Source organism: Leptidea sinapis, chromosome 21, assembly GCF_905404315.1.
Source record: "Leptidea sinapis chromosome 21, ilLepSina1.1, whole genome shotgun sequence".
NCBI classification, from domain to species: domain Eukaryota; kingdom Metazoa; phylum Arthropoda; class Insecta; order Lepidoptera; family Pieridae; genus Leptidea; species Leptidea sinapis.
Genome location: NC_066285.1, coordinates 3,138,262 through 3,164,744, shown reverse-complemented (window position 1 = coordinate 3,164,744; position 26,483 = coordinate 3,138,262). Strand labels below are relative to the sequence as shown.

The following is a 26,483-nucleotide window of genomic DNA, read 5'->3' as shown; positions in this document are numbered from 1 at the left end:
GATAAAACCCTGGGTTAAAGCCCATCTAGGCTCAGTGTCAGTTTGTCAATTTCCCACACAACTTTTAAAATATCTCCGCAGGTTTGTGTATAGTTGCCTCACAATAAATTCTTTAACCGTAACATATTGGTACCTACGTGGCGGGCGGGTAACGAACCGGTTACTTCTGGATAAAAAGCCTTTTCTCCACCAAATATTTTTATTCCTATAGGTATATATATAATAACACATAGTATAATCATAATAATAATATTGACACACTCTTACACAAATTTTCTTGCCCCAAATTATAGGCATTTAGCCTGTGTTATTGGTTGCAAGACAACGATATATTTAATACAATATACTTACTTAAACATACATAAATACATATAAGCATACATAAATATATATAAACATCCATGACTCGGAAACAAACATCCATATTCATCATAATATAAATGCTTGCACCTACCGGGATTCGAACCCGGGACCGACTCAACAAAGTTTTTGCGTGATTGTAAATAGTCCCAGAATTACTAGTCGTGCCAACAACCAACTATGAAAAATATTACTGCATATAAAAAGCGTATAAAACGAAAGGAGCCATGTTAATTAATTTTAAGTACAATACAACACACCGAGGCATGGAAATGAGAATTATTGTCAAAGAACTCATTGTCATAGTGAACGCTTTTGAATACAGTTTATCTCAAGCAATGCCGTGGAGCGTGAAATTATTTTTAATGCGTAATTGAAAAAAATAACCCGGTTTATGTATCTTTGTAGGTTATCTAATGAAAATTGTATCTATTGTACAATCGGTATTTAAAACATGTAGATAAATATAAGGCGAGGCAAGTTAGGGTTAGCAATACTGTGGAGGGTTGAGGGAGTCTCGATTACCGCCAATGGGAGGCTTCTTTGTATTTGGAGGTTAGGTGAGTACCTACCACAGCGACGTTTTATATTTATATACCGGTCGAATTATAACTCTTTATCGCCATAGTGCGTCAGCAGACCGACGCGGACGTACGCCTGACCGACGAGCTCGACGAGTAACTTTACTTGCGCAGCGATTCATCAGCCGCTGGACTTTACGCGTTCATATATTTTCGGTCGAGGACTAAATCCATCCCAAGGGCTTATTTTTATGAAAATAAGGGACGAGACGAGCAGGACGTTCAGCTGATGGTAATTGATACATACATAAAATTTCTGAGCGGCACTACAACTCCGTTCGTCACCTTGAGACATAAGATGTCAGTAATGCTTACACATTACTGCTTCACGGCAGAAATAGGCGCCGTTGTGGTACCCATAATCTAGCCGGCATCGTATGCAATGGAGTCACACTGGGCTTGAGTAGACGTCGAGTTGTTGTTAAGAACCCGTAAATACCTCAATTAAATATATAATAAAAAGTGCAAAATAATATGCAAATTTCAAGAGAACCAAAGTTTCACTTTCAACCTGATCACACAAAGTTCATACATACAGGTGTATACAACGCCAGTGTACCAAACATTGTGTGTCGTGGGATATGAAAGTTACTCTGCTTTTCGAGTTTCCGGCGATAATGCTGGACTAAAACTTTTTTAATTAAATACTTACCGTAGTAGATATTATTGTTGAGACTTGAGCCAGTTGTGAGCATTAGTGAGCGCCTTTTTCGTGTATGTATTTATGTTTATTTATTGGGGTATGTGAGAATTTTATATCCCGAAATATTTAGGAGAGATTTAAGGCCGTTCCCAATATACTATCTACAGATAGAGATAAATTACTACCTTTCAACTGTCAGTAATTAGCTGTCAATAATCTGAAGCTGTCCCAATATACCCGATAAGTCATTCTTATCGCCTTATATTGGGACGCGTGAGTTGAAATTTCCATACAAACTTCTATCTTCTAATGTAATGTATGTTCATAGGCACATAAGTGAATTTACTAGAAACTGTCATAACCATAATGTTAACACCAGGAACAGACATAAACTGATGATGCCTACTACTCGGCTAAGTCCAGTTAGTAAGTCTTTTGTGGGGCGATGTATATGCTTTTACAACAACATCCCAGAAAACGTTCAAAACAAAAGTATTACGTTATTCAAAAGAATTGTTAAAAAACGTTTGTGTGGTAAAGGTTACTATAACATAAATGACTTTCTTAATGATACCACAGATTGGGAATGGAGCGACCGCCCTCAGGCTATTAAATAATAAGTTTAATTGTACAATGTTACTTTGTTACTTTGTAAATGTTACTTTAATTGTAAAACATATTTTTGATGAAAAAAAAAAGCCCGCTGAGTTTGTTGCGCCCATTCTTCTCAGGCCTGAGGCATTTATTTTGGAATGGGTGGTAGTTTTTTTTTGACTTTCAATAAGTGATTTCACATCCTATTTTGAATAAAAATATTTGAATTTGAATTTGAATATCTAAGTAAGCTATTTGTATATTATAGGCACAGAAAAGTCAACGATAGTTACGATTTTTATCTCAAGTAAGAGAAAGACTGAATATTAGCGGCCGTTATTGGTTAGGTCCACATGTAGCGAATGGCAGCAAAAAACATTTGCAAGGCTCTTGGATAAAGTAATACCAAGAGTACTTACCAAATTCCACTGTTTGTTTTGTTGTAGATACAGGTAAATTTGAATAAAATGCCATTATTATCTAAGCCAAAGATCATTCAAGTAGCCAGTTGTAATTAAAAGTTAACTGGATTTTTCGCCATGATCCAAAAAGTAACTCGGTCTTTGGCAAAATCCTGATTGCCTTTGCACTCGTCCGCCTATTTAAAAAAAAGGTCTACCTCCACTACTCAAGAGAAATTTGGTCGTGACAGATAAAGAGACGGCCAGCGAGTGACTCGTTCTTTTGTTTCTTGGTTCTTTTTTCTTTAAAAGTAGACGGAAAGCTTCGCAGTTGGTATTCAGATTATGAATACAGCACATCTACAAATGAATCGTTACCGTAAACTACGCTAAACTCGTGAATATGCAAATGTTCCAACACTCCTAGTTTTTGCGGGAATATCGTGGTTATGACTTACAAATGTAGATTGAGACTGCGTCGTGATGTGATTTGAAATGTTAATGTTAACCAGTGAAATGACATACTTCCTTACCTCAGAATATAGTGTCAATATTCTAAGTTTCTTACTGACTCACATTGACAATGGGGATAATTATGTTGTACACAGATGTAAAACGGTAAACGTTGAATATAAATTAATCTTGCTTAAATTTTCGGACTGTACCCAAAACGGTTTGGTTATACTATTAATCAGGGTAAACTTACATTATCAATCTTCTAACACTACCCGTAACCATCTTAATAAATATATATATATATCCAGTGTCCTGATGTTTGTTTCAGTGAACCCATAAACTAATGAACGGATTTTAACGGGGATTACTTCATGCAGTGCAGTTTAGTCCAACTTGAGCGATGGAATAGTTTTTATTTCGATTTGGGACCCATAATTATTTTTATTTCCAATATATATATTTTTATGGACATATATTTTCTATGAGAGGATTTATTGACGCACGGTTTGACAGTTCTGCTGTGAAACAATTTCATCATAACAACAGGGATAATATTTTATGAATTAATCTAATATATACAATTAAATAATAATTAAGTAATTACTTTAACACTAGTGCTATATTTATTTAGGTTCATAACGATGTAGGCACCGCCTAATTGCCTATATGATATGCACGCCCCTGGCTGCATCTCCTACTCGTCCCATTCATGCAGAAACGATATCAATAAAATTGCGGCAGTCTCTAAGCCAGTCCGTTTTCTATGTCTGTGTTACAACATTGTACCTTTAATAATATTATATCAAAAGTCACGCACGTTTCATTATTCGCTCGTAAAAGCAACAAGTACATAAACGTGTCTAATCAAATCGAATTTGCGTTATCTTTTTGTACTATTGTTTTGTTTTACGAACAATGGTGAAGTTATTGAATGAACAAGAAATCTTATGATTCGGTAAACCAATCATTACACAAGAGTTGGGAAATTAGGTACCTACATTATCTATGCTAATATTATAACCCTCTTATTCATAATAGTCTGCTAACTTAAAGCATTGCTAATTCTCACTCTGTCCTCTTCTATTGACCTAAGTCAGAATGAGAAAAAACACTCCTAAGCGGCTGTTTAAAGTTAGCGGACCATTATGAATAAGGGGGTTAATGTCTGTATATTTTGCACACAATGGCTGTATAGATCTCAATTAAATTTTGCACAGCAGATATAGATTATAGTCTGGAATAGGGGATATACAATCCCGGAAAAATGTGCGGCTCTAGTGGGATAGATTCGTTTTCGTTTTTAACACTAAAAGGGCCAATATGAATTCTTGGTCAACAAATAAAAATCGAAATATCCACGCGAATGAAGTTACGGGCAAACAATAATATTTAGTACTATATGTAATATCATTGCGGGCAAACGCCGATTTTGAATATATTGTTACAATTTTATTTTTATACTAGCTGACCCGGCAAACGTTGTTTTGCCATATAAAGTATTTTTCACGCGATAGTTTTATAAGTAATAAAATATTGCCTATATTATAGCCTGTACATCATTTTGTTCTATTGTCAATAGTTTTTGCAGCGCACGCAAAAATAGGTTTTCGATTTTACACCTTGTGTTACAAAATAGCAATTTTATTACGGATCCCTAATTTTGAAAAAAAAAAAACATCGCCTATAGCCTTCCTCGATAAATGGACTACCCAACACTGAAAGAATCATTCAAATCGGACCAGTAGTACCAGAGATTAGCGCGTTCAAACAAACAAACAAACACTGCAGCTTTATAATATTAGTATAGATTATCATTAATTATTATCTACGGTAGAGTACAATGAAGTGGTTGTCGATGTAATTATAGGTACAGGATACGTTCCAATTTTTACAGGGTAACGGGTAACTTATTACCAATGCCTTCATAATATGAACTTTAAAAAGTACACTTACATATTCTCATATTAATAGACGGCCGATCGAAATATCACGTCAAGTTGCTAGTTTTTGGGACGAAAAGTTAAAAGTTAGCAAAAAATTATAAGGATTAAGAACAATGATAATTTACTATCAAGTGAACCCAAAATATAGTTATTGAAATTGTGCAACAGTTCATTATCGCTGAATATATTATGCTCTAAATTTGAAAGCTTAATATATTATAACAAAATCAGGTAGATATTGGAAGCGTAAGAATAAAATTATATGTCAACTAAATACCGACCTCATATATATATTATACCAGCTGACCCGACAGACGATGTTCTGTAGATAATAAAAAAAAATACTGTTTTATAGGAATTTGCCAATAATATTTCAAAACATCAAGAATTATTTCGTAAAATATGGTCCCTGTTGTTATAATGAAATTGTTTCACAGCAGAACTGTCAATTCGTGCGTCGATAAATTCTATCATAGAAAATATGTCCATACAAAACCAACATGGAAAATAAAAATAATTATGGGTCTCAAACCGAAATAAAAACTATCCTATCTCTCAAGTTGGACTAAACTGCACTCCATGAAGTAATCTATTTAAATCCGTTCATTAGTTTAGGAGTCCATCGCGGACAAACAACGTGTCACGTAAATTATAATATCCGGACGACCGAGCCTTGCTCGGATTTTTAAGAATGTACAAAACTTGAACAAAAAAAAAAACTAATAGTATATCTGGATTCGAACCGGGGTCTTCTGCTTTCCGGATCACCCAATGTCCCATCTGAGCTATAATAGTCTTGTATATAGTGGCGAAATTTACCTTTGTATTCTAATGTTATTGTAGCTGTTTCTCATTCAAAAATGGATACAACAATTTTTTTTAAATTGAACTCTAGCTAGATCGATTTATCACCCCCGAAATCCCCTGCATACTTAATTTTATGAAAATCGTTGGAGCCGTTTCCGAGATTCAGATTATATATATACAAGAATTGCTCGTTTAAAGATATAAGATATATTATTAAATAGAGTATGTAACTACGTACCTAGGTAAATCTACAAATTGAATGTGTTACAAAGTTCAAAAGAAACGTTAAAATACGCTTGTGTGGTAAAGGTTACTATAACATTTACGACTTTCGTAATGATACTATAGACTGTGAATGAAACGATCGCCGTCAGGTTAATAAAAAATTACATATATTGAACGATGTTACATATATTGTATCAAAATTTTATTCAAAAAACTCCACTGAGTGTCTTGCATCATTGATATGGCAGTTTTTGACGATTAATAAGTGATTTTAAATCCTATTTTGAATAAAAATATTTGAATTTGAAACATTACCTACTGAATAATTGCACATCACTTTCAATTTATTTATGTATCAATATTGTTAAACTATTACGCAAAACGAGAAACAACTAGGCGGTTTCCATTATCAAACTCATTGTGTGGTGTCATGGCCGAGGCAGCTGGGCGTGACGATATCAACTGTTCTGGCCGTCGACTTCCGAAGTTATGGCCGAAGGGTGAAAGGTTGTTATAGAACATAAACGAAATTATTTACCGTAACAGTATTTTTACTCTTAGAACCTTACATATAAGCTTGCTTAAAGTTATACCTAAGAATAAAACAGGAATATGCAAAATTTTGACTAAATCGCTGACAACACAGTCAATACAATGCAGGCTTCCGCATAATATAGTTCGCCACTGATCCGGCCCGATTCGGAGTTTACTGCAACTTACAAGTGGGAGGCTCCTTTGCACAGGAAGCCGGCTAGATTATGGGTACCAAAACGGCGAAGCAGAAATGTGTAAACATTACTGTGTTTCGGTCTGAAGGGCGCCGTAGGTAGTGAAATTACTGGGCAAATGAGACTTAACATCTTGTCTCAAGGTGACGAGCGCAATTGTAGTGCGCCTCAGAATTTTTGAGTTTCTCAAGAATCCTGAGCGGCACTACATTGTAATTGTTAGGGCGTATCAATTACCATCAGCGGAACGTCCTACTCGTCTCTTTCCTTATTTTCAAAAGAACTACAGTGAACGTCCCCAGATACCAGCCTTAGTATTGTAGGATCTTTTTTAAGAGCAACAATCTCAGATCTAACATCCTCAACACTCCTAAACAGAAACACAATATTAGGAAGACAATTTATTATTTAATGTGCCGCCGCACGCGCCGCCGAGACTGGTCGCTGTCCGAGTTAAATTAACAGCACCGCGCCCTTCGCGTCTTCAAAGTTTTTGGATGTACCAACTCTAGAGCTCCGCCAAGACATAGGTAAAAATTTCGAGGAGACCGCTAAGTTACGCTACTGTTCCATTACTTGTATTGTGATGATGTTTGTCCGTTCTTCCCCTTACTCCCCAATTAATATGGTTTGAGAATCTTTATTTCTCAAAAGAATTAACAATTCACTTACTGAGAAAACTTAAATTATCTTAAAAGTAAAAAGTAAGTAATTTACGTACAAAGCAAACGAGTATGAAAAGTAACAAAAGATTCACTAATATCTAATAATAGTACAACAAAATATAACAACAGACTAATAATATGAGAATCGGTGAGTAGTCACAATTACAATTAGTCAATTAGTAATATACATGTAAGAAGAAAGAAAGAAAAGAATGAAAATCTACCTAGAAAAACTACAAAGAATTGTCGGACGGGCTGATTTCATTTCTTTTTTATTTACCTTGGAAGAGGACAAACGAGCCGCGGCCCATACTAGGACCGTAGGAATCACAAGAGTTTATCGGATACTGTATATATATAGATTAGTTATAATGCGGTGCTAAAACGCGTCTCAGACAAGTTTTATTAAGCATGGGAACTGATACTCGAGCTGGATCTCAGCTGTTCTCTTGTTATGATTAGGAACTTGATCTTATTATCATTCTGTTTATTAATACACAACTTGTATTTGTTTAAAGAAGTTACTTAAGGCCACGTTCAGATGTCAAGCGCTCAACGCGCGTTTTGATAACGCGCGTTTACAATTACATACATTTTATCCAGGCCGTTGAACGCTACGCTTGCGTTCGATTGTTGTCGTTCGTTTAATTTTAGGGTTCATCTAGTTCGTCCGACATGAAAAACCGAAGCTTTTAATATGGAATTATTAATTGATGAAATAGAGAAACGTCCTGCGATTTGGGAAATGACAAGTAGCGATTATTCAGATAAGAATTTAAGAAGACGGGCTTGGAATGAACTCGTCCTTATTTTCTGTAAAGGACATGACAATGAAGAAAAGAAGAAATTGTTTCTACGTCCATCTACGACAAATGTAGAACTCAAACTGAAACAGGGCGGCACTCATTTAACGCCTGACAAACGCGTACTATGTGAACACTATACAAAAATTGAGCGCTTGTCATCTGAACGTGGCCTAATTATTACTTATTATATTATTAATTATTATACAATACTTTATTTCTTCTAACAAATAACAATGACACATAAGTTCTAATTTAATTTACTATTTATCTATATTATATTAACACGTAAAGCGAAAACTTGTACCATTTTTTTTTAAAAATGCGCGAACAGATGAACGTAAAATTCAATAATGCTAACGTTTATATAGAGAAGAAGTGCATAAACGCATTTTCGTAAAGCGAAAACTTTTTTTCCCCTTTTTAAAAAAATGCACAAACGGATTACTGTGGAATTTAAAACTTTTAAAGTTTATACGGAGATGAAATGCATAAACCTATGGTTTTTATTATAATTATAATTAATTAAAATAAATATTACATTAACTACTGTTTGAATGACACAAATACATTTTAATATTCTTTGACAAAAAACCCTTAATAAGTTCACACTTTAAAATTAAATGAATTATGGTCGAATTTCGACCTCTGCTTGAGCGACCGCTATTTTTATATTTTATACAATTTTAGTATCGTAATCATTTTATGTTATAAACATTGTTATGTTTTTTTTAAATAAACTTCAAATAATTTAAACAGAATACAGAAAAATGTATATAATAAAAATATTATTCAATCCTTAATAATTATATAGTGGATTAAAAAATGAATACCTATTTACGTAGACATATGTAGACATAACCTACTGAAAGGATTTAATTGTAATTTGGGTATATACGAGACTAACATCTTTAGAAGAACACTTAACTTCTAAAAAGCTTGACTGCCTGAAGAGTTGTTCCAGGCTGGAAACATCACTAATCTTCGTAACGGCTATGACTATATTGACGAATCTTTCACTGGCAGTACGCTTACGTTATAAGAAGTTACTTCACCTATTTAATCTTATTAATAACTAGCATCCCCGACAGACGTTGTTCTGTTTATAATAAAAAAAAACTCTTGCGGGTAGAATTTCGTAAATTCTGTTCTTAGCTGACCTCCACTCGGCGAAAGGAATATTCCTACCAAATTTCAAGTCTCTACGCCTTATGGTTCCAGAGATATCGTGATGAGTGACTATATACATGGAAATCTCTTATATATATATATATAGATATATACAGAAGAGAAAATCTATGAAATTGTGAACAAAATCCAATGAAATACTCAGACTTCGACCATAACAAGATCTTAGAAGTCAGGGTTATCACTTTAAAAACATAACAAATTGTTTTGATTAAAATCAAATTTAAAAAATTGATTAAGCAACCTAATCAACCCCTCTAACTCTTGGTTAGAGCTCGGAACGTCAGAGGTCGTGGGTGAGGTCGTCGTCAAAAGAGTTAGAGAGGTTGATTAGGTTACTTAATCAATCAAGATCTTAAATACTAGTTGCTCAGAGAACATAACCCATGTTACTGTGTTTAGATATACTGATATACTATATAATCCTCGAATCTTTTAACCGTCTCACTTAAAATAACACCAACCGCTTATTAAAACCAGTTTTAGCTATCTATTTTGTGTATGTCACAGGACAAACAGGGCAGCAACACCACGGCACCCCGCTCCACGCTTAATGTGGACTTTTGTAACATCCGGGGAATTCACTCCAACTTAAACGCCGTCCACCACCACCTTGAGACGTCGCAGTCGGCCTTGTGTTTCCTTACGGAGACGCAGATATCTCGTCCTAGCGATACGTCTTATTTAACGTACCCCGGGTACAAAATTGAGCATAATTTCATGCCTCATGCCGGGGTATGTGTGTACGTTAGGGAGGATATCTGCTGTCGCCGTCTCGGCAATTTTGAGGGTAGGGGCCTGTCTACTCTCTGGCTCCGCGTAGATTTAGAGGACCGCGTCCGCATCTATGCGTGTGTCTACAGGTCCCATAGTGGTAACGCAGAAACGGATCACCTCATGGGCTGCGTTCAAGCGGCATTTGATGACGTGCTTGCTCAGATCCCCTCCGCTGAAATCGTAGTCTTGGGTGATTTCAACGGGCACAATGCCGAATGGCTTGGATCACGTACCACAGACTACGCAGGGCGATCTGTGCATAATTTTGCATTGGCGTATGGTCTGTCCCAATTGGTTGAGTCGCCGACGCGGCTCCCGGATGTGGATAGCCACATGCCGTCCTTATTAGATCTTCTGCTGACTACACATCCCGATGGTTACCAGGTCTCTGTCGACGCCCCTCTCGGAACGTCTGACCATTGCCTGGTCAGGAGTGTAGTGCCTATCCGACGCCAACGTCGCAGACCACCAGCGACCCGCCGCGTTTGCCACTACAAGTCAGCAGATTGGGATAGGATGCGTTCCTTTTTTGCATCCTACCCTTGGGGCAGGGTTTGTTTCCCTTCGGATGATCCTAGTGCCTGCGCCGTTGCAGTAGCCGATGTGATACTGCAGGGCATGGATATTTTTATACCAAGCTCTGTAGTACCGATCGGTGGCAGATCACAGCCCTGGTTCGATGCGTCAGTTAAAGCAGCATCTGTCTGCAAAAAACAGGCGTATCGAACTTGGGTTGCGGCGCTCGGCTCAAAGGATCCGAACTGCAAAGTTCTGAAGAGGAAATATAACCGTGCCTCCAGATTTTTTAAGCGGCAAATCGCCCGTGCGAAATCGAAGCACGTCGTCAAAATTGGCGAGCAGCTTTCCAGTTACCCGACCGGAACACGCAAGTTCTGGTCGTTGTCGAAAGCTGCTCTTGGTAACTTCAACCAGCCGTCCATGCCGCCGTTGCACATGAGGAATGACACCCTGGCCCATACGGCAAAAGAGAAAGCCGATCTCCTGTGCACTCTTTTTGCCTCCAACTCGACTCTTGACGACAACGGAAAATCACCGCCGACCATCCCGCGGTGTCAGAGCTCCATGCCTGAAGTACAGTTCCGACAGAAAACTGTTAGGCGAGCTCTGTTTTCGTTGGACGTCAGGAAGTCGAGCGGGCCGGATGGCATTTCTCCAATCGTGCTTAGAACGTATGCCCCTGAGTTGACGCCGGTGCTAACGCGTTTATTCCGGCACTCTTATTCAAAAGGCGTAGTCCCTGATTCATGGAAGTCAGCCCTTGTCCATCCGATCCCAAAAAAAGGAGACAGTTCGGATCCGGCAAACTACAGGCCTATTGCGATTACCTCCCTACTCTCCAAAATCATGGAGAGCATAATTAACCGCCAGCTCTTGGTATACCTTGAGGGTCACCAGTTGATCAACGACCGGCAGTACGGCTTTCGCAATGGTCGGTCGACTGGCGATCTTCTGGTATACCTAACACATAGATGGGCGGCGGCTATTGAAAGCAAGGGGGAAGGCCTGGCAGTTGGTCTGGATATAGCGAAGGCCTTTGATCGTGTATGGCACAAGGCGCTCCTCGCAAAACTTCCATCATTTGGGCTTCCCGAGAGCTTATGCAAGTGGACCTCCAGCTTCCTCACTGGGCGCAGCATACAGGTCGTTATCGACGGTTATTGCTCGAATCCCAAGCCCGTGAACGCTGGAGTTCCCCAAGGCTGTGTGCTATCTCCCACGCTGTTTCTTCTGCATATCAATGATATGTTGGACACCGCCAACATGCATTGCTATGCAGACGACAGCACTGGTGATGCCGTATACACGGGCCATGCAGGTCTCTCTCGGGAAAACGTCGACCAGTGCCGGGAGAAACTTGTGTCTTCTATCGAGTCCTCTCTCGAGAAGGTCGCGGAATGGGGTAAGTTGAACCTTGTCCAATTTAACCCCCAGAAGACTCAAGTTTGCGCGTTTACCACTAAAAAAACCCCATTTGCCGTATCACCGCTCTTCGAGAACACTTCCCTTAAAGCCTCGCCTAGTATCGGAATACTGGGTCTCGAAATCTCGAGCAATTGCCAATTCCGTGGCCATCTGGAGGGCAAAGCCAAACTGGCTTCAAGGAAACTGGGCGTCATAAATAGAGCACGGCAATACTTCAAGCCGGCCCACATTCTAGCGCTCTACATAGCGCAGGTCCGGCCTCACATGGAGTATTGCTGTCATCTCTGGTCTGGCGCACCCCAGTATCAGCTCGATCCATTTGACCGCGTGCAACGCAGAGCAGCTCGAATTGTCGGGAACCCAGTACTCTGTGAACGGCTGGATCATTTGGCGTTGCGTAGAGACGTCGCTTCATTGTGTGTTTTCTACCGCATCTATCACGGGGAGTGTTCCGAAGAGCTGTTCAACCTGATTCCTGCCGCCGAATTCCACCTTCGCACGACACGCCACAAGTTAGGATTTCATCCCCACCATCTGGATGTGTGGCGGTCCTCCACAGTGCGGTTTTCAAGGAGCTTTCTTCCTCGTACCACGAAGCTGTGGAATGAGCTTCCGTGTGCGGTGTTTCCGGGACGATACGACATGGGTACCTTCAAGAAAAGCGCGTACACCTTCCTTAAAGGCCGGCAACGCTCTTGTGATTCCTCTGGTGTTGCAGGAGAGTGTGGGCGGCGGTGATCACTTAACACCAGGTGACCCGTACGCTCGTTTGTCCTCCTATTCCATAAAAAAAAAAAAAAAATCCAACTGTGTCTATGTTAGTCTCTTTCTGTTAAACGTCATTTTAACTCTGACAAAACATTTCGATAGCTGATTTTACCAGTGGGAGGCTCCTTTGCACAGGAAGCCGGCTAGATTATGGGTACCACAACGGCGCCTATTTCTGCCGTGAAGCAGTAATGTGTAAACATTACTGTGTTACGGTCTGAAGGGCGCCGTAGCTAGTGAAATTGAAACTGGGCAAATGAGACTTAACATGTCTCAAGGTGACGAGCGCAATTGTAGTGCCGCTCAGAATTTTTGGAATTTTCAAGAATCCTGACCGGCACTGCATTGTACTGGGTGGGGTGTATCAATAACCATCAGCTGAGCGTCCTGCTCGTCTCGTGCCTAATTTTCATTAAAAATACAGGTTTTATAGGCACATAGAGTTATGAATAAAACGGTTAGTCGGTACGCTGATGAATGAGTGGTCATGGTCTATGATTTTAGGTTTGTATCTCGTCTCACCCCTCGTCGCGCACCGCTTCTTACTCCGCTGAAAGTATTCAAAACCGTCGCAGTCCAAGTTAAATAAAACTAAGGCGGGGTTGCAACGTATTAGCTGTTATAGTTAAGGTTTAAGTCAAATTTAACGTTAAGGCTTTGGGGAATCGAGTGGAGCTAGGTTATCTCTCTCGCACAAGATATAGTTTTAATTCAGAATTAGAAACATTTTTAATTTATTACAAAAATAATAAATTTTTCTTTTTAATAATTAATAAATTTAATTAGTAGCTATTGTGGTACTTTATTATTATTAATAAATTATCGTACAATTTTTATCCAGTTTGAATCCAAAATTAGCATGGCTCCAACTGTAAAAGTTAGGAGTACCTATTGGTGAATTTTTTCGCACTGTCTATGATATATATAATAGGAATGTAAACAAAAAATGAATTTTCTTATCATATTCTCTAGATATACAGGGTGTCCCAAAACTCAACGATAACCTGGTACCGGGCGAGAGGCCAAGGTATACCAGTTATGAAAAAAATAAGAAAAAAAATCTATGTCACTTAGTCAAGCGATGTTAGACATTTTTCGAAAATGTTAAAAATTTGACACCCTTTGTCGCATTTTTAGGTACTGTGATCGCAATTTTCACAATTTTACAGTGATTTTTTTAACAATGTTATCTCAAATAACAGTGCTATTAATGGTAACCACAAATGAAAGTAATAATCATTGTTAACTAAGTAAAATAAATTAAATTTTGACGAGTTATGGTTTATAAAATTTATGTCAGTCAACTTTGACACTCTATGTTGGAAAAAAAATGTACTACACTACCTATGGCAAGTTTTTTCAAAGATGGCCCATTTAGTCTAAATTTCAAAATAGTACAACACTTGCCACTTTTATTGCCAATAAAACTGCTATTTCGTATTTTTTGCGAAAGGAACTCATGGAAAATTTAATCAAAATAAAACGGTAAATTATCGTAACACTTTATTATCCTCCTAAAATGAAAGCAGATGCTCAAATTGTTTCCCTCCAGCACGAATACAAGCTCTGCATCGCCTCAGAAATGACCTGTTGACCAGTCTTGCAAATCTCCTCCCATTGATTTCTTCTGATGCTGCATCAATTTTTTGGCGCAATTCTGTTACATTTTGAATTGGTTTTGAGTAGACCTTTTCTTTTATGCATCCCCAGTAAAAAAAGTCTACTGGATTCAGGTCTGGGGACCGAGGGGGCCATGAAATTGGTCTAAAGCGTCCGATCCATTTACCGGGATATAATTCCTTTAAATATTCTCTTACAGGCCGGGCATAATGTGCTGGGCAACCATCTTGTTGATACCACATTTCTCTGTAGATGTTGAGTGGTACATCTTCTAGCAATGTCAGCAAATCATTTTGAAGAAATTGCAAGTAGGTGGCGCCATCTAAATTTTCAGTGAATTCAAATGGTCCAATTATTTGACCATTTAATATTCCTGTCCACATGTTGACTTTAAATTGGTATTGGGATCGATCCTCACGCATCAAATGCGGGTTATACGTATGCCAACTATGAAGGTTATGTAAGTTTAAATAACCATGTCTTTGAAATGTCGATTCGTCAGTCCACAAAACTTTATTTAGAAAATCCGGATCTTCACGAATTTTCGCTAACATGGTTCTGCAGAAATCAACTCTGGGTGCGTGATCACGTGGTAACAAGCTCTGCACACGTTGTACATGGTAAGGATGAAAATCGTATCGTTTTAAAATTCGATGTGCGGTACTCTTCGCCACACCCTTTGCAATTTCAATCGCACGTACTGAGGTACTGGGGTCATTTTCAACTTCATTCAGAACTTCAGCGTCGTAGTTTCCTTCGAGATCTCCCACCAGATGTACAAGCACTGGGTAATCGTCCTTCCGAGTATGATGCGTGCACATTTTGGAAGACACGACAATCTGGGTGCCGCTCCACATTCGGGTACCTCTCCCGATACAGTCGAGCTGCCGCAGAGGCATTACAATGGCACTCACCGTAGATAAGATGCATATTTGCATATTCTTGCGGTGTGTACAAATGCGGCATGTTGTTTACACACAGTTTGCACAGCACAAAGTCCAAAAAAACAAAGCCAGAGTCGTCAAGTACGGATAGAGTATCAAGTCCAGGGTAACACAAGCCAAAGTCGATAATACGAAAGTGACACGATTACGAGAGACGCGCAGTAAACGAAGAAACGATGCGTACTAAATGTTATTGTTTAAATTTTATTATGAACGACTGATGAGTCGTTGTGAGTGAGACGTATAGTAACGTCTCGTTTTGACAAATACCATAACTACTATCCATTTCTTTTTATCACTTTTGTTCATAACAAATAATGGAGATTTCGAACTTTTCAAACAAAAGAATATCAGGTATTTTTTTTTACTGAGGGATCCCTACGCCTAGCATACGAAATAGCAGTTTTATTGGCAAGAAAAGTGGCAAGTGTTGTACTATTTTGAAATCTAGACTAAATGGGCCATCTTTGAAAAACTTGCCATAGGTAGTGTAGTACATTTTTTTTCCAACGTAGAGTGTCAAAGTTGACTGACATACATTTTATAAACCATAACTCGTCAAAATTTAATTTATTTTACTTAGTTAACAATGATTATTACTTTCATTTGTGGTTACCATTAATAGCACTGTTATTTGAGATAACATTATTAAAAAAATCACTGTAAAATTGTGAAAATTGCGATCACAGTACCTAAAAATGCGACAAAGGGTGTCACTAAGTGACATAGATTTTTTTTCTTATTTTTTTCATAACTGGTATACCTTGGCTTCTTGCCCGGTACCAGGTTATCGTTGAGTTTTGGGACACCCTGTATAATTATTTTTGTAAAACTATAGGATTTATATCGCTATTTTGGCGATTTCTTGGGATAGCGTCCTTAACAGTAACGCTGACTTTAACATGTACTGCGGAATGTGTTGCACCATTATATTCCTTGGCATAGGTATTATTAAAATGTTACATATCGAGTCAATATCGAATTTTTATTTAAAGCTTTTGACATATAGCTATTTAGCTTATTTAACATTAACAATAGCTTTAACCGGCGAAGATTGGACGGTTATCAGTTAAAATTATGATGTCATCGAAAAATTGTCAACAACACATTTTTTACTTAACCGGTGTATAACTTTAACATGTGTGTGTTAGAGTCCGTAAACTAATGTTAGTTGGTGCAAACCAGCCTTAGTGATTGAGTTCACGTTGCAGTTGTAATAAATCGTCGAGATAGGTCTCCGTGTAGAAAGGAGCTCGCTGGCCAAGGACGGTTCTCGTAGGTTGTTCACCTCGCCGAGGAATGCCAGGACCAGCCTCACATCGCCCGACCGACATACGACCTCATCTTACGGCATTTTCCCCGGTTTAAACCAGTTAAATCGATAGGAATACTATTGAATTACATACTTTTATATATATATCTTAACATATACAGGTGTCCCAAAGTTATGGGACATGAAGGGAAAGTACCTTAAATATCGAAGATAGGCTATTTTACTGAAAGAATACTTTATGTTATTTTTAAAAGTTAAATTTTAAAAATAACATAAAGTCTTCTTTCAGTAAAATAGCCTATCTTCGTCATTATATATATATATATGTCTACACATGTTTTTTACTATTTGTGTAGGTGTGGTAAGGTGTACTTGATCACAAGATGTTTAATTTTTATATTTGCCCCTTTAGTTATATATTTACAAATAGAAACACTGCAACTCATAATTTTTTTATAAAAAAAATATCTATTTATACGTTCGGCCCAAAATATTTTTTTATTGTTTAACGCTCGAAATGCTAGCTATTCAAATTCAAATATTTTTCTTCAAAATAGGATTTAAAATCACTTACGGCCGTTCCCAATATTCAGTCTATCTCTTACTTGAGATAAAAATCGTAACTATCGTTGACATTTCTGTCCCAATAAACTTATGGACGATAACTCACCTTATCCGTACACGCTGTCTGTCAATGGGACGACGTATAGCTTACCAGCGATAGAAGTGTGTATGGAAATTGCAATTCACGCGTCCCAATATAATGCGATTAGAATGACTTATCGGGTATATTGGGACAGCTTCAGATTATTGATAGCTAATTACTGACAGTAGAAGGTAGTAATTTATCTCTATCTGTAGATAGTATATTGGGAACGGCCGTTATTGAACGTCAATAACTACCACCCATTCAAAATAGTGTGACTCAGACCCCAGAAGAACGGCCGCAAGAAACTATTGAATGTAGTAAAAGTATAAAATAGCTTTTTCTCTAAAGGCAACATTATGCCCATCAATCATTCTCATGTACTAAAAAATAAATCAAATTTATCTTGAAAATTAACTCTATAAAGAGTATAAACTCGTCAAAAACTTAATTATTAATAAAGAAATGATCCCGGTCGTTAGTTGAAGTTGTTATTATACGAAAGTTATTACGAGAGGAGTCTTCAAAGCTATTCTTTCAACAACTTTTATCCTCGACCGGATGAGGTTTTATTAAATTGCCTCTTTATTGTCTTTGGCTACGATGCGGACGTAGTGAAGTTTTACAACGAGATTTCAAGTTTTACTTTATTGTCTGCGTTTTAGTTAAATAAATTATTTTTGTACTACATTTCGGATATCCTTTTATGTGCATTTGTTTTGTAATACAAATATTAGCGCAGTAATATTCTGATATATACAAATAAAATTTGAAAAACAACAAAATTTTATGAACGATGTTGGTTGAAGCCACAACCTGAGAGTTGAACAAAGCATACAAGATTTTATAACGATACGACACTCGAACGGTTAGCTCAGTTGGTTAGAGCACCGGCACGGAACGCCGGAGGCCGTGGGCTCGTGTCCCGCATCGTTCATAATATTTTGTTGTTTTTCAAATTTTATTTGTGCATTAATCTTAGAAGTGAGAGATATCATTTTTAAAACATAACAGTTTGTTTACTGACATAACTAACTTACTAACTAAATTATTGATTAATAGTTTTTTAAAAACGCGTGTGTTACACATAATTTAAATAAAACACTTTTGAAGGATCATAACGAGTTTAATTGTACCACCTCCGAGGCAATAAATGGCGCCAAACTTCATAATGACGACTATGACAAATACAATCTTGACTCATTTCATATGCAACCCCCTGATAACGAGATCTGGAAAGGCCTGGAAAACCAAATCATATCCTTTTTTTTTAAAGTACAACACATACGTAGCGATCATACTATATAGAGGTCTAATCAAGAAAAAAAAATCGGCCTATTACAATGTCCAGGTGACCATTTCCCAGTATAATATCACGAACTAGTCATGTAGGTTAATCTGTGTATTGACATTGAAGCGAATGGGGCCGAAGTGTCGCGCTCTAAATGTGTTCATTTGGGCCGGGCGCTGGCCGATAGCCAACCGTTGCAAATTCTGGAGAAATGTGCTGTGACACAGTGCAAATATAACAGTACGTTATTTAATTATTTTATTCCAAAAAGCTGTTTAAGTTGACCCTTGCCGCAGTATTCCAGCATCGCATCACAAGCCACAAACTAAATATATGGCAAGGACATGGATGTGTGGCGTTACCGATTGAGAGGGTTTTCCTCTGGTGTTGTTAAATATATTATGGGTGGCGGTAAACAATTACCATCTGGTACGCATATATGACGTAGCCCAGATGGTTGCCTAAATACTCAGGCAGGGCAGGACACATAGCTCGACCGACACATGGCCGTTGGGGTAGTAGTCTTCGAATGGCGACCAAGTTCCAAAAGACGTAGTGTCCACAAGATGGGCCGACGATCTGTTGAATATCGCCGGATTAGGTTGGATGAGGACAGCGCAGGACTAATAATGGTTGTCCCTTGTCCAGCAGTGGAAGTCTTCCGGCTCAAATGGCCGCTCAATCGCCCTCAAATTCCATAAAAATGTGATTTTATAGTTTATGTCGTTCATAGAAGTATTTGATTTGTAAGTATGATACAACCTGTGTATATGTACAATACCAACTGTGGATGGTTGCCTTACTTGGTAAGTGCGTTAAGACGCATCCCCGAGTGAAGCGGTTTCGAATCCCGTATCGTCCATAAATTTTGGTAGGAATTAAATCGGACGTCCTGAAATGGGTGAAAATCACGTTTTAAGAATCCGTCCAGTCAGAAGCTAATATGCAGCGTATACAAATAAACGCTAAATATTAAATTTTAACCAAAATTTATGAAGTTGCGGGACTCGAACCCGCGTCTCTCGGGTTCTGTCTGAGCGCTCTTACCAACTGAGCCAACCGTTCGAGTAACTCATGGATCGTAAATTTTGGTATGTCTTGTTCAACTCTCAGGTTGTGGCTCCATCTACAACTCAAGTCAATTTCTTAATATTCAATTATTGGGGTTGAGCAGATTATCAACTGAAAAGTAGATCTCATATGTAGGTGCAGCTACAACCTAAGATTTGAACAAGACATACCAAGATTTACGATCAATACGTCTCTCGAACGGTTGGCTCAGTTGGCAAGAGCGCTCGGATGGAACCCTAGAGTTTAATTAATCCCAGAAGTGATGGATATATTAATTTAAAATAACAAATTGATTAAATGCTAAAGTGTAACACAAAAACACACACAATGAAGGCGCTTCACACAAAGAAAAAGTGTACAACTGTTACTTATTTACTGTGTAACCAGTTAATACAATATTTTAACATTATCACAGACTAAACAACTTTTTGCAGTCTAGAGTTCAGCTTTTGTTATAAATAGACAAACACTGTTTATAATAGCGACTTTGGTTACCTCGTGCAAACAGTGGTGTTGCTGTAAACAACTATAACATTTTGTAAACTATTGTGGTCTGGAACGATAAAATCGAAGAGATTTTTGTTTATTTTAGTGCGATCAGCTTCAGAATCCTTCAGACTAGTTTAAGTAATTTGTATATCATCATAGCCAAATACATTCATGACGGCGGTGATAGCTTATGCTGCGGTGGATTTTTAACACATTGAAAAATTAAATAACCCACATACGATCTTCTCGCACCTACTTACTTATACGTTTTTTACCCAGGGATGAAGCTCGCAAATCTTTTTTTTTATGAAAATAAGGGACGAGACGAGCAGGAGGTTCAGTTGATGGCAATTGATGCGCCCTGTCAATTACAATGCAGTGCCGCTCAGGATTCTTGAAAAACCCCAAAAAATCTGTGCAGCACTACAACTGCGCTCGTCACCTTGAGACATATGATGTAAAGTCTCATTTGCCCAATAATTTCGCTAGCTTAGAAACACAAAAATGCTAACACATTACTGCTTCACGGCAGAAATAGGCGCCGTTGTGGTACCCGTAATCTAGCCGCCATCCTGTGCAAAGGAGCCTCCCATTGGTATCAAACGTAAAACATTGCTAATAAGTAAAGCTGTCTCAGCTATTTATTAGCACCAATGTGACGAAACTATTTACTTTTTATAATGAGGTACCTAGTAGTAGTGGGTAGGATGCTAGTCCGACCATTTAAAACAAAAAAAAAATTGACATTTGTAGAGACTGCCAACAGAAGTGAAAACTTCTAGTATTAAAATTTCATAATGTTTAAAAATAATTACTTAAATTATTAATTTTTTATTTATTTTTAAAACTTATTTTCAATAATATATTAAGTAATCAAATAAAAACATTATTTCAACAATGTACAGACCTAACACATCGAATTTTTCACTAAACCGATTCAATTTCACTTATAAGATATACACAGCACTAAGTATGTTGCACAATACGTTAATACATATATATATATGGCGTTTGCGATTAATGAGCATGTTGGTGACGCGAACCCATAAGATTTTCCTCTACCAAAAAGTGCCCGACGCGACTATAGAAATTTTCACTTCAAAAATATATAAATCTATGATATTAATAAATGCGGCACGCGCAACCCGGTCAGCAAAAGGCCAAAAAAAATACATATCGAGGTAGCCAGCTTGTAGGTATGTTATGAAAATAAGGGACGAGTCGAGAAGACTTGATTGAGAAGAGTAATTGATTACAATGCAGTGCCGCTCAAGGTTATTGACCCAAAAAATTCTGAGCGGCACTACAACTGCACTCGTCACCTTGAGACATAAGATGTCAAGTCTCATTTGCCCCGTAATTGCGCTACATAAAGTGCGGAGTGACACGTCTGGTCAGCTCTCAAAGCTCTGTTTTGGTCATGATCATTATACGTAAGGAAATGTCAAGCATTTTGCCGCTGACAGTGACAGTTCGAAACAAAACGCTTCCGGTCATTATGATCATTTCTGCGTTCATCATACTTAAGACTCTTCCGTATTCTCTTTTTATCTAAACCATCAACGAATAGATAGACGAACATATTAAGATCTATCTATACTATGTTGTTACGCAACTAATGTTTTGTATTCAGACTTACTGAATTTCAGACTGATTAATTCATTGGAAGTATTTTGTACTCCGTCTCCGATATCCCAACACAAGCGTGGTAATGCAAACAACACGTCACACATTTTAATTCGTCGTCACTTGTCACTAATGCATACTTTGCACAGTCCGCTACGCCTTATTCACTATTATATTTACTAATACTTGAGTTGACTAAATTTTAACTAATCTTTTTAGAATAACTTGTCACATATAACGTAACGATTAGCACTGCGTGTCACCGCTAGAACCGCTCGCGCGTGAATGGTGGTGAATTATTTTAATAATATTAATTGATTATTAATTACACTTTTGGAACTGAGGTATCGATATGATGGTTTGGGGCTTAAATTTTTATCCTTACAACAATCATATTCCTAGAATATGCTAATATGACAAGTGACAGCCCGAAAAAGCGTGATCGATTTATATTTGTCATTGTGTGCATTGGCAAGTGGTTTAACATTCAAAATACCTACTAAGCTAATACCAACCGTGGCTGACTGTTTACGACTTGTCAGTTAAAATCGGTTACAGCAATAGTAGATTCACGTACTTTTTCTATGCTACTGTAATATCTTCGGTACATATATTCTTATCGAATTATCAATTCAAGTTCACAATTGCAAATCTGTTATTACATAGAAAATGGAAAAATTTGAGTAAAGTATTCAATATGTATTCTTTGTTTCAGGATTGATCCTCCCGTTTCGCAAAATCAATTCCAAATGGATAATAAGAAGATTTTACCTTCAATGCAGCAACCTCTCACCCAACAGCATCTCATGGCCCATCATGTCCATCCAGACCAGATATATTCACAACAACAGATGTCGAATCACGCTAATTCCACACAACCCATACAAAATCAACCAAACGGCGTCATACACCAACATGTAGTTCAAAATCAATATCATGCTAATATGAATGCTCGATCTCCTCTTCTTGAGAACAGACACGAGTTATACGGTAGCCATAATCATGAATACGCCAGACATTATGGTGCCAATGATAATTATAACTATCAACAATCACCATCTACGGAACGAAGCGATCAAATACACGTTGACCATAATGTTAACTATGATATTATGCAAAATATACCTAAAGGATACAACGCTGAAGTTTATCAAGACTACCTAAAACGTAACCCACCGAAAGATAATCAAATATACCAAAATCATCAACCAATGTATAGGCCTAATGTAAATCAATACGGTTCTAAACCTTATCTACCATACACGAATAGAATAGGACCTCAAAGTAACACAGAACTATTAAGAAGACAGTACAATGAAATACAGCAGCTGAAGATGCAACAGCAGCTACATTACCAAAGCCAAGCACAGATGCATCAGCAACAAAAGTTTGCTGAAAGACAACTTTTACTTCAGCAAATACATGGGATACAACCCCCGCCAAATTTGCAAAATAGTATATATTCTGACTCTTCTTACGGAGACCTAAATAAATATGGAAGCAGGAATGACTTTAAAGATTATGGTGCAGATATACATAAAGACATAGATGAGTATGCGAAAAATAATGAATATCGAGAGAGAGATAATCAGAATAAAGAACAAGACAGAGAATGGCAGTATAATCAAGAATACGGAAACAGAGAGACAGAAAGGTACAAAGGTCACAATGAAAGAGATCTATCAAAAAGTCGCTCGCCTCCGTCTGATTTTAACAATCAATTGAAGAATATTCCTCTGTCTCCATTAAAATCCAGTGAGTCGAGCTCGCCCAGCATCAAATCCCCTTCATCTGAAAGTCGCAGGAGTAGCAGTGGCCAAGCCTTGAGATCACCAACGGCGCAGAGAATCCCTTCAGCACCAGTAACAATATCAGGAATCTTGTATAAGCAAGGATCTGATGGTCTTAAAGTTTGGCGGAAGAGGTGGTTCGTTCTTTCCGAGTACTGTCTCTTTTATTATAAAAGTAAGTATCTATACGTATGATTTATTTTTAAATATAGCATTAATTAAATAAGAAGTAGAAGAAGAAGGAAGTAGCTGTAATAAAGGCAGATAAAATGGACATAACGATATAGTATAATCAAACTTTGAATAAAATGATTAGAATTTGAATTTTAATAAATAAATAAAAATAAAATAGCCTTTATTCAGACAAAATACTTGATCTAATTTCACATGCATTATTATAAAAAAATTACAGTATTTTACTTCATAAATTATATATATATTTACATTTTTTAGTTAGTTGAATTATTATGAGTTTTGTCTGTTTGTCTATTAAAGACATAGGCCTCCTCCAACTGCCTCCACAGACTCCTGTTTTCAGCTATTCTAGTCCATGCAATACCGGCAATTTCTTTAATCTCGTCCACCCATCTCCTAAATGGTCTACCTCGGTTTCTTTTTCTGTCTCTCGGATACCAGTTCATTATAGTTCTACAACATTTCTCTCGTCCTCTTATAGTATGCCCCGTCCGCTTCCATTTAAGTTTCCTTATTATAACAGAAACAATTTGAATTTTAAATGCAAGTAAGTATCTTGTGTATCTTGTAAGATGGACGAAACTTGGTCGTTTATCTAAATGTGTAAAGATGTCAGATGTATCTAACTGTTATTGCCCTTTAGGTCAAGACGAAGAAAAACTGCTGGGGTCCGTGTTGCTGCCGTCGTATAAGGTATCAGCGTGTACGAGCGAAGATAAGGTGATGAGGAAGTTTGCTTTTAAATTAGAACACGCTAATATGCGGACGTACGTGTTAGCGGCTTTGGATCAAGACTCCATGTTGAAGTGGGTTAAGGCGCTTACAATGGCGGCGTTGATGCAGAACTTTAGGTAAATAATATATACATAAATTATATATTTATAAATTATAACGGGGAGTGTTCTGTTAGACCTAAATGAATTTTGCCACAAACACGCATTAATTGTAACGTTATACGTAATATTTTCTCGTTCAACCATCTAGGAAATTAAATATCTTGCTCGGTGCTACCACGATGATACGACATGGGTACACTTTTCAGGCTGGCCACGCTTCTGTGATTCCTTATGTGTTAAGTAGGGGCGGTTAACTTTTATTATCTTTATATATATAATTCTTCTGTACGTGTGTGGACAGTGAAGTTCTCCTAAACGCCTGGACCGATTTGATGATTTTTTTGTGTGTTTTCAAGTAGATTCGAGGATGGTTTAAATTCACAATTGAACAACCTCCAAAACGACTGGACCATTTTTTGTGTGTTTCAGTGAATTTGAGATTGGTTTAGACTCTCAAATCAGTCCATATAATTCTCCTGCCCATGTGTATGTTAGTGATCTCGTAACGGCTGGATCGATTTTTAAAATTTAAGACGTGTGTACAGGACAACGTCTGTCGGATCCGGTACTATTATATTTTATTACTAGCTGACCCAGCAAACGTTGTATTGCCATATAAAGTAATAAAAGATTACAGTTATTAAAATTTTTGGGGTATAAAAAAATTGATGACGACCGATTCTCAGACATACCAAATATATCGTACTACAATAATTATTATATTCGATATCCACCTTGCAACCCTATTGCGGATCTGTGGATGGAATAGAATAATAAATTAAAATCGCGATACAAAAATAGTTGTTGATCGTAGACGGCTGAAAAGTTGAAGTTGTTTGTATTTTTTAATGCTGAATCGTAATAAAATAAAAATAAAATTTAGGGCTGGACTACCCTTAACATTTATGGGGATTGAAAAATAGATGATGTTAGATTCTCAGACCTACCCAATATGCAGTCAAAATTTCATGATAATCCATTAAGCCGTTTCGGACGAGTTTAACTACAACACCATGACACGAGAATTTTATATATAAGATATACATTAAGTGCTGACCCGTACGCTCGGTGGCTTTCTATTCCTATAAGAAAATGAATTGCTTATTTAAATCTTAACAGATAGGAAATCTGGAAAACTAATGTAATAGTAAAAACAGGCGCTTCTATTTTATTCATACATGCCTAGATAAACAATAAAAGAGCATTTAAAGCTATTAAAATTCTCAAAAGAGAATGGGGAAAGTGATCTACCTACCCAACTCATGAAACCTATATATCTAACCTATCAGTGAAAAGCTTATTTTATACTTAATTTCATTATTTTGAAGCACCGCTGTAAGTATTGGGGTTCAAGAGATATCCGAGAATTACAAAAAGCAGCCTTAATTTTCTGTGTTTTACGGTCAACATTTAAATAACGGTCTTAGTATAAAGAACTATTCAGAGATTATGGCACAAATGATTTGAATGATTTTGGCATAGAAGTAGGTATTTCACCAGTGGGAGGCTCCTTTGCACAGGATGCCGGACGTTCAGTTGATGGTAATTGATACGCCCTGCCCATTACATTGCAGTGCTGTCCAGGATTCTTGAAAAACACAAAAATTATTTGCGCTCGTCACCTTGAGACATAAGATGTTACGTCTTATTTGCCAGTAATTTCACTAGCTACGGCGCCCTTCAGACCGAAACACAATACTGCTTACACATTACTGCTTCACGACAGAAAGTGGGTGCCGTTGTGGTACCCATAATCTAGCCGGCATCCTCTGCAAAGTAGCCTCCCACATTTTTGCCCATTCTCCTTTTTAGTCGAGTA

At 37.5% G+C, this 26,483-nt stretch overlaps 1 protein-coding gene across 7 annotated transcripts in view; it reads left to right on the top strand.

Annotated features, from left to right (window-relative positions):
* LOC126970504 (uncharacterized) overlaps window positions 1-26,483 on the top strand; it is a 116,957-nt gene that overhangs the window by 53,669 nt on the left and 36,805 nt on the right. For all 7 annotated transcript variants that reach the window (XM_050816450.1, XM_050816448.1, XM_050816447.1 and 4 more), the window contains 2 exons: window positions 22,559-23,808; window positions 24,472-24,679. In XM_050816450.1, the coding sequence (XP_050672407.1) occupies window positions 22,559-23,808; window positions 24,472-24,679 (1,458 nt within the window). The remainder of the gene's footprint in view (window positions 1-22,558; window positions 23,809-24,471; window positions 24,680-26,483) is intronic.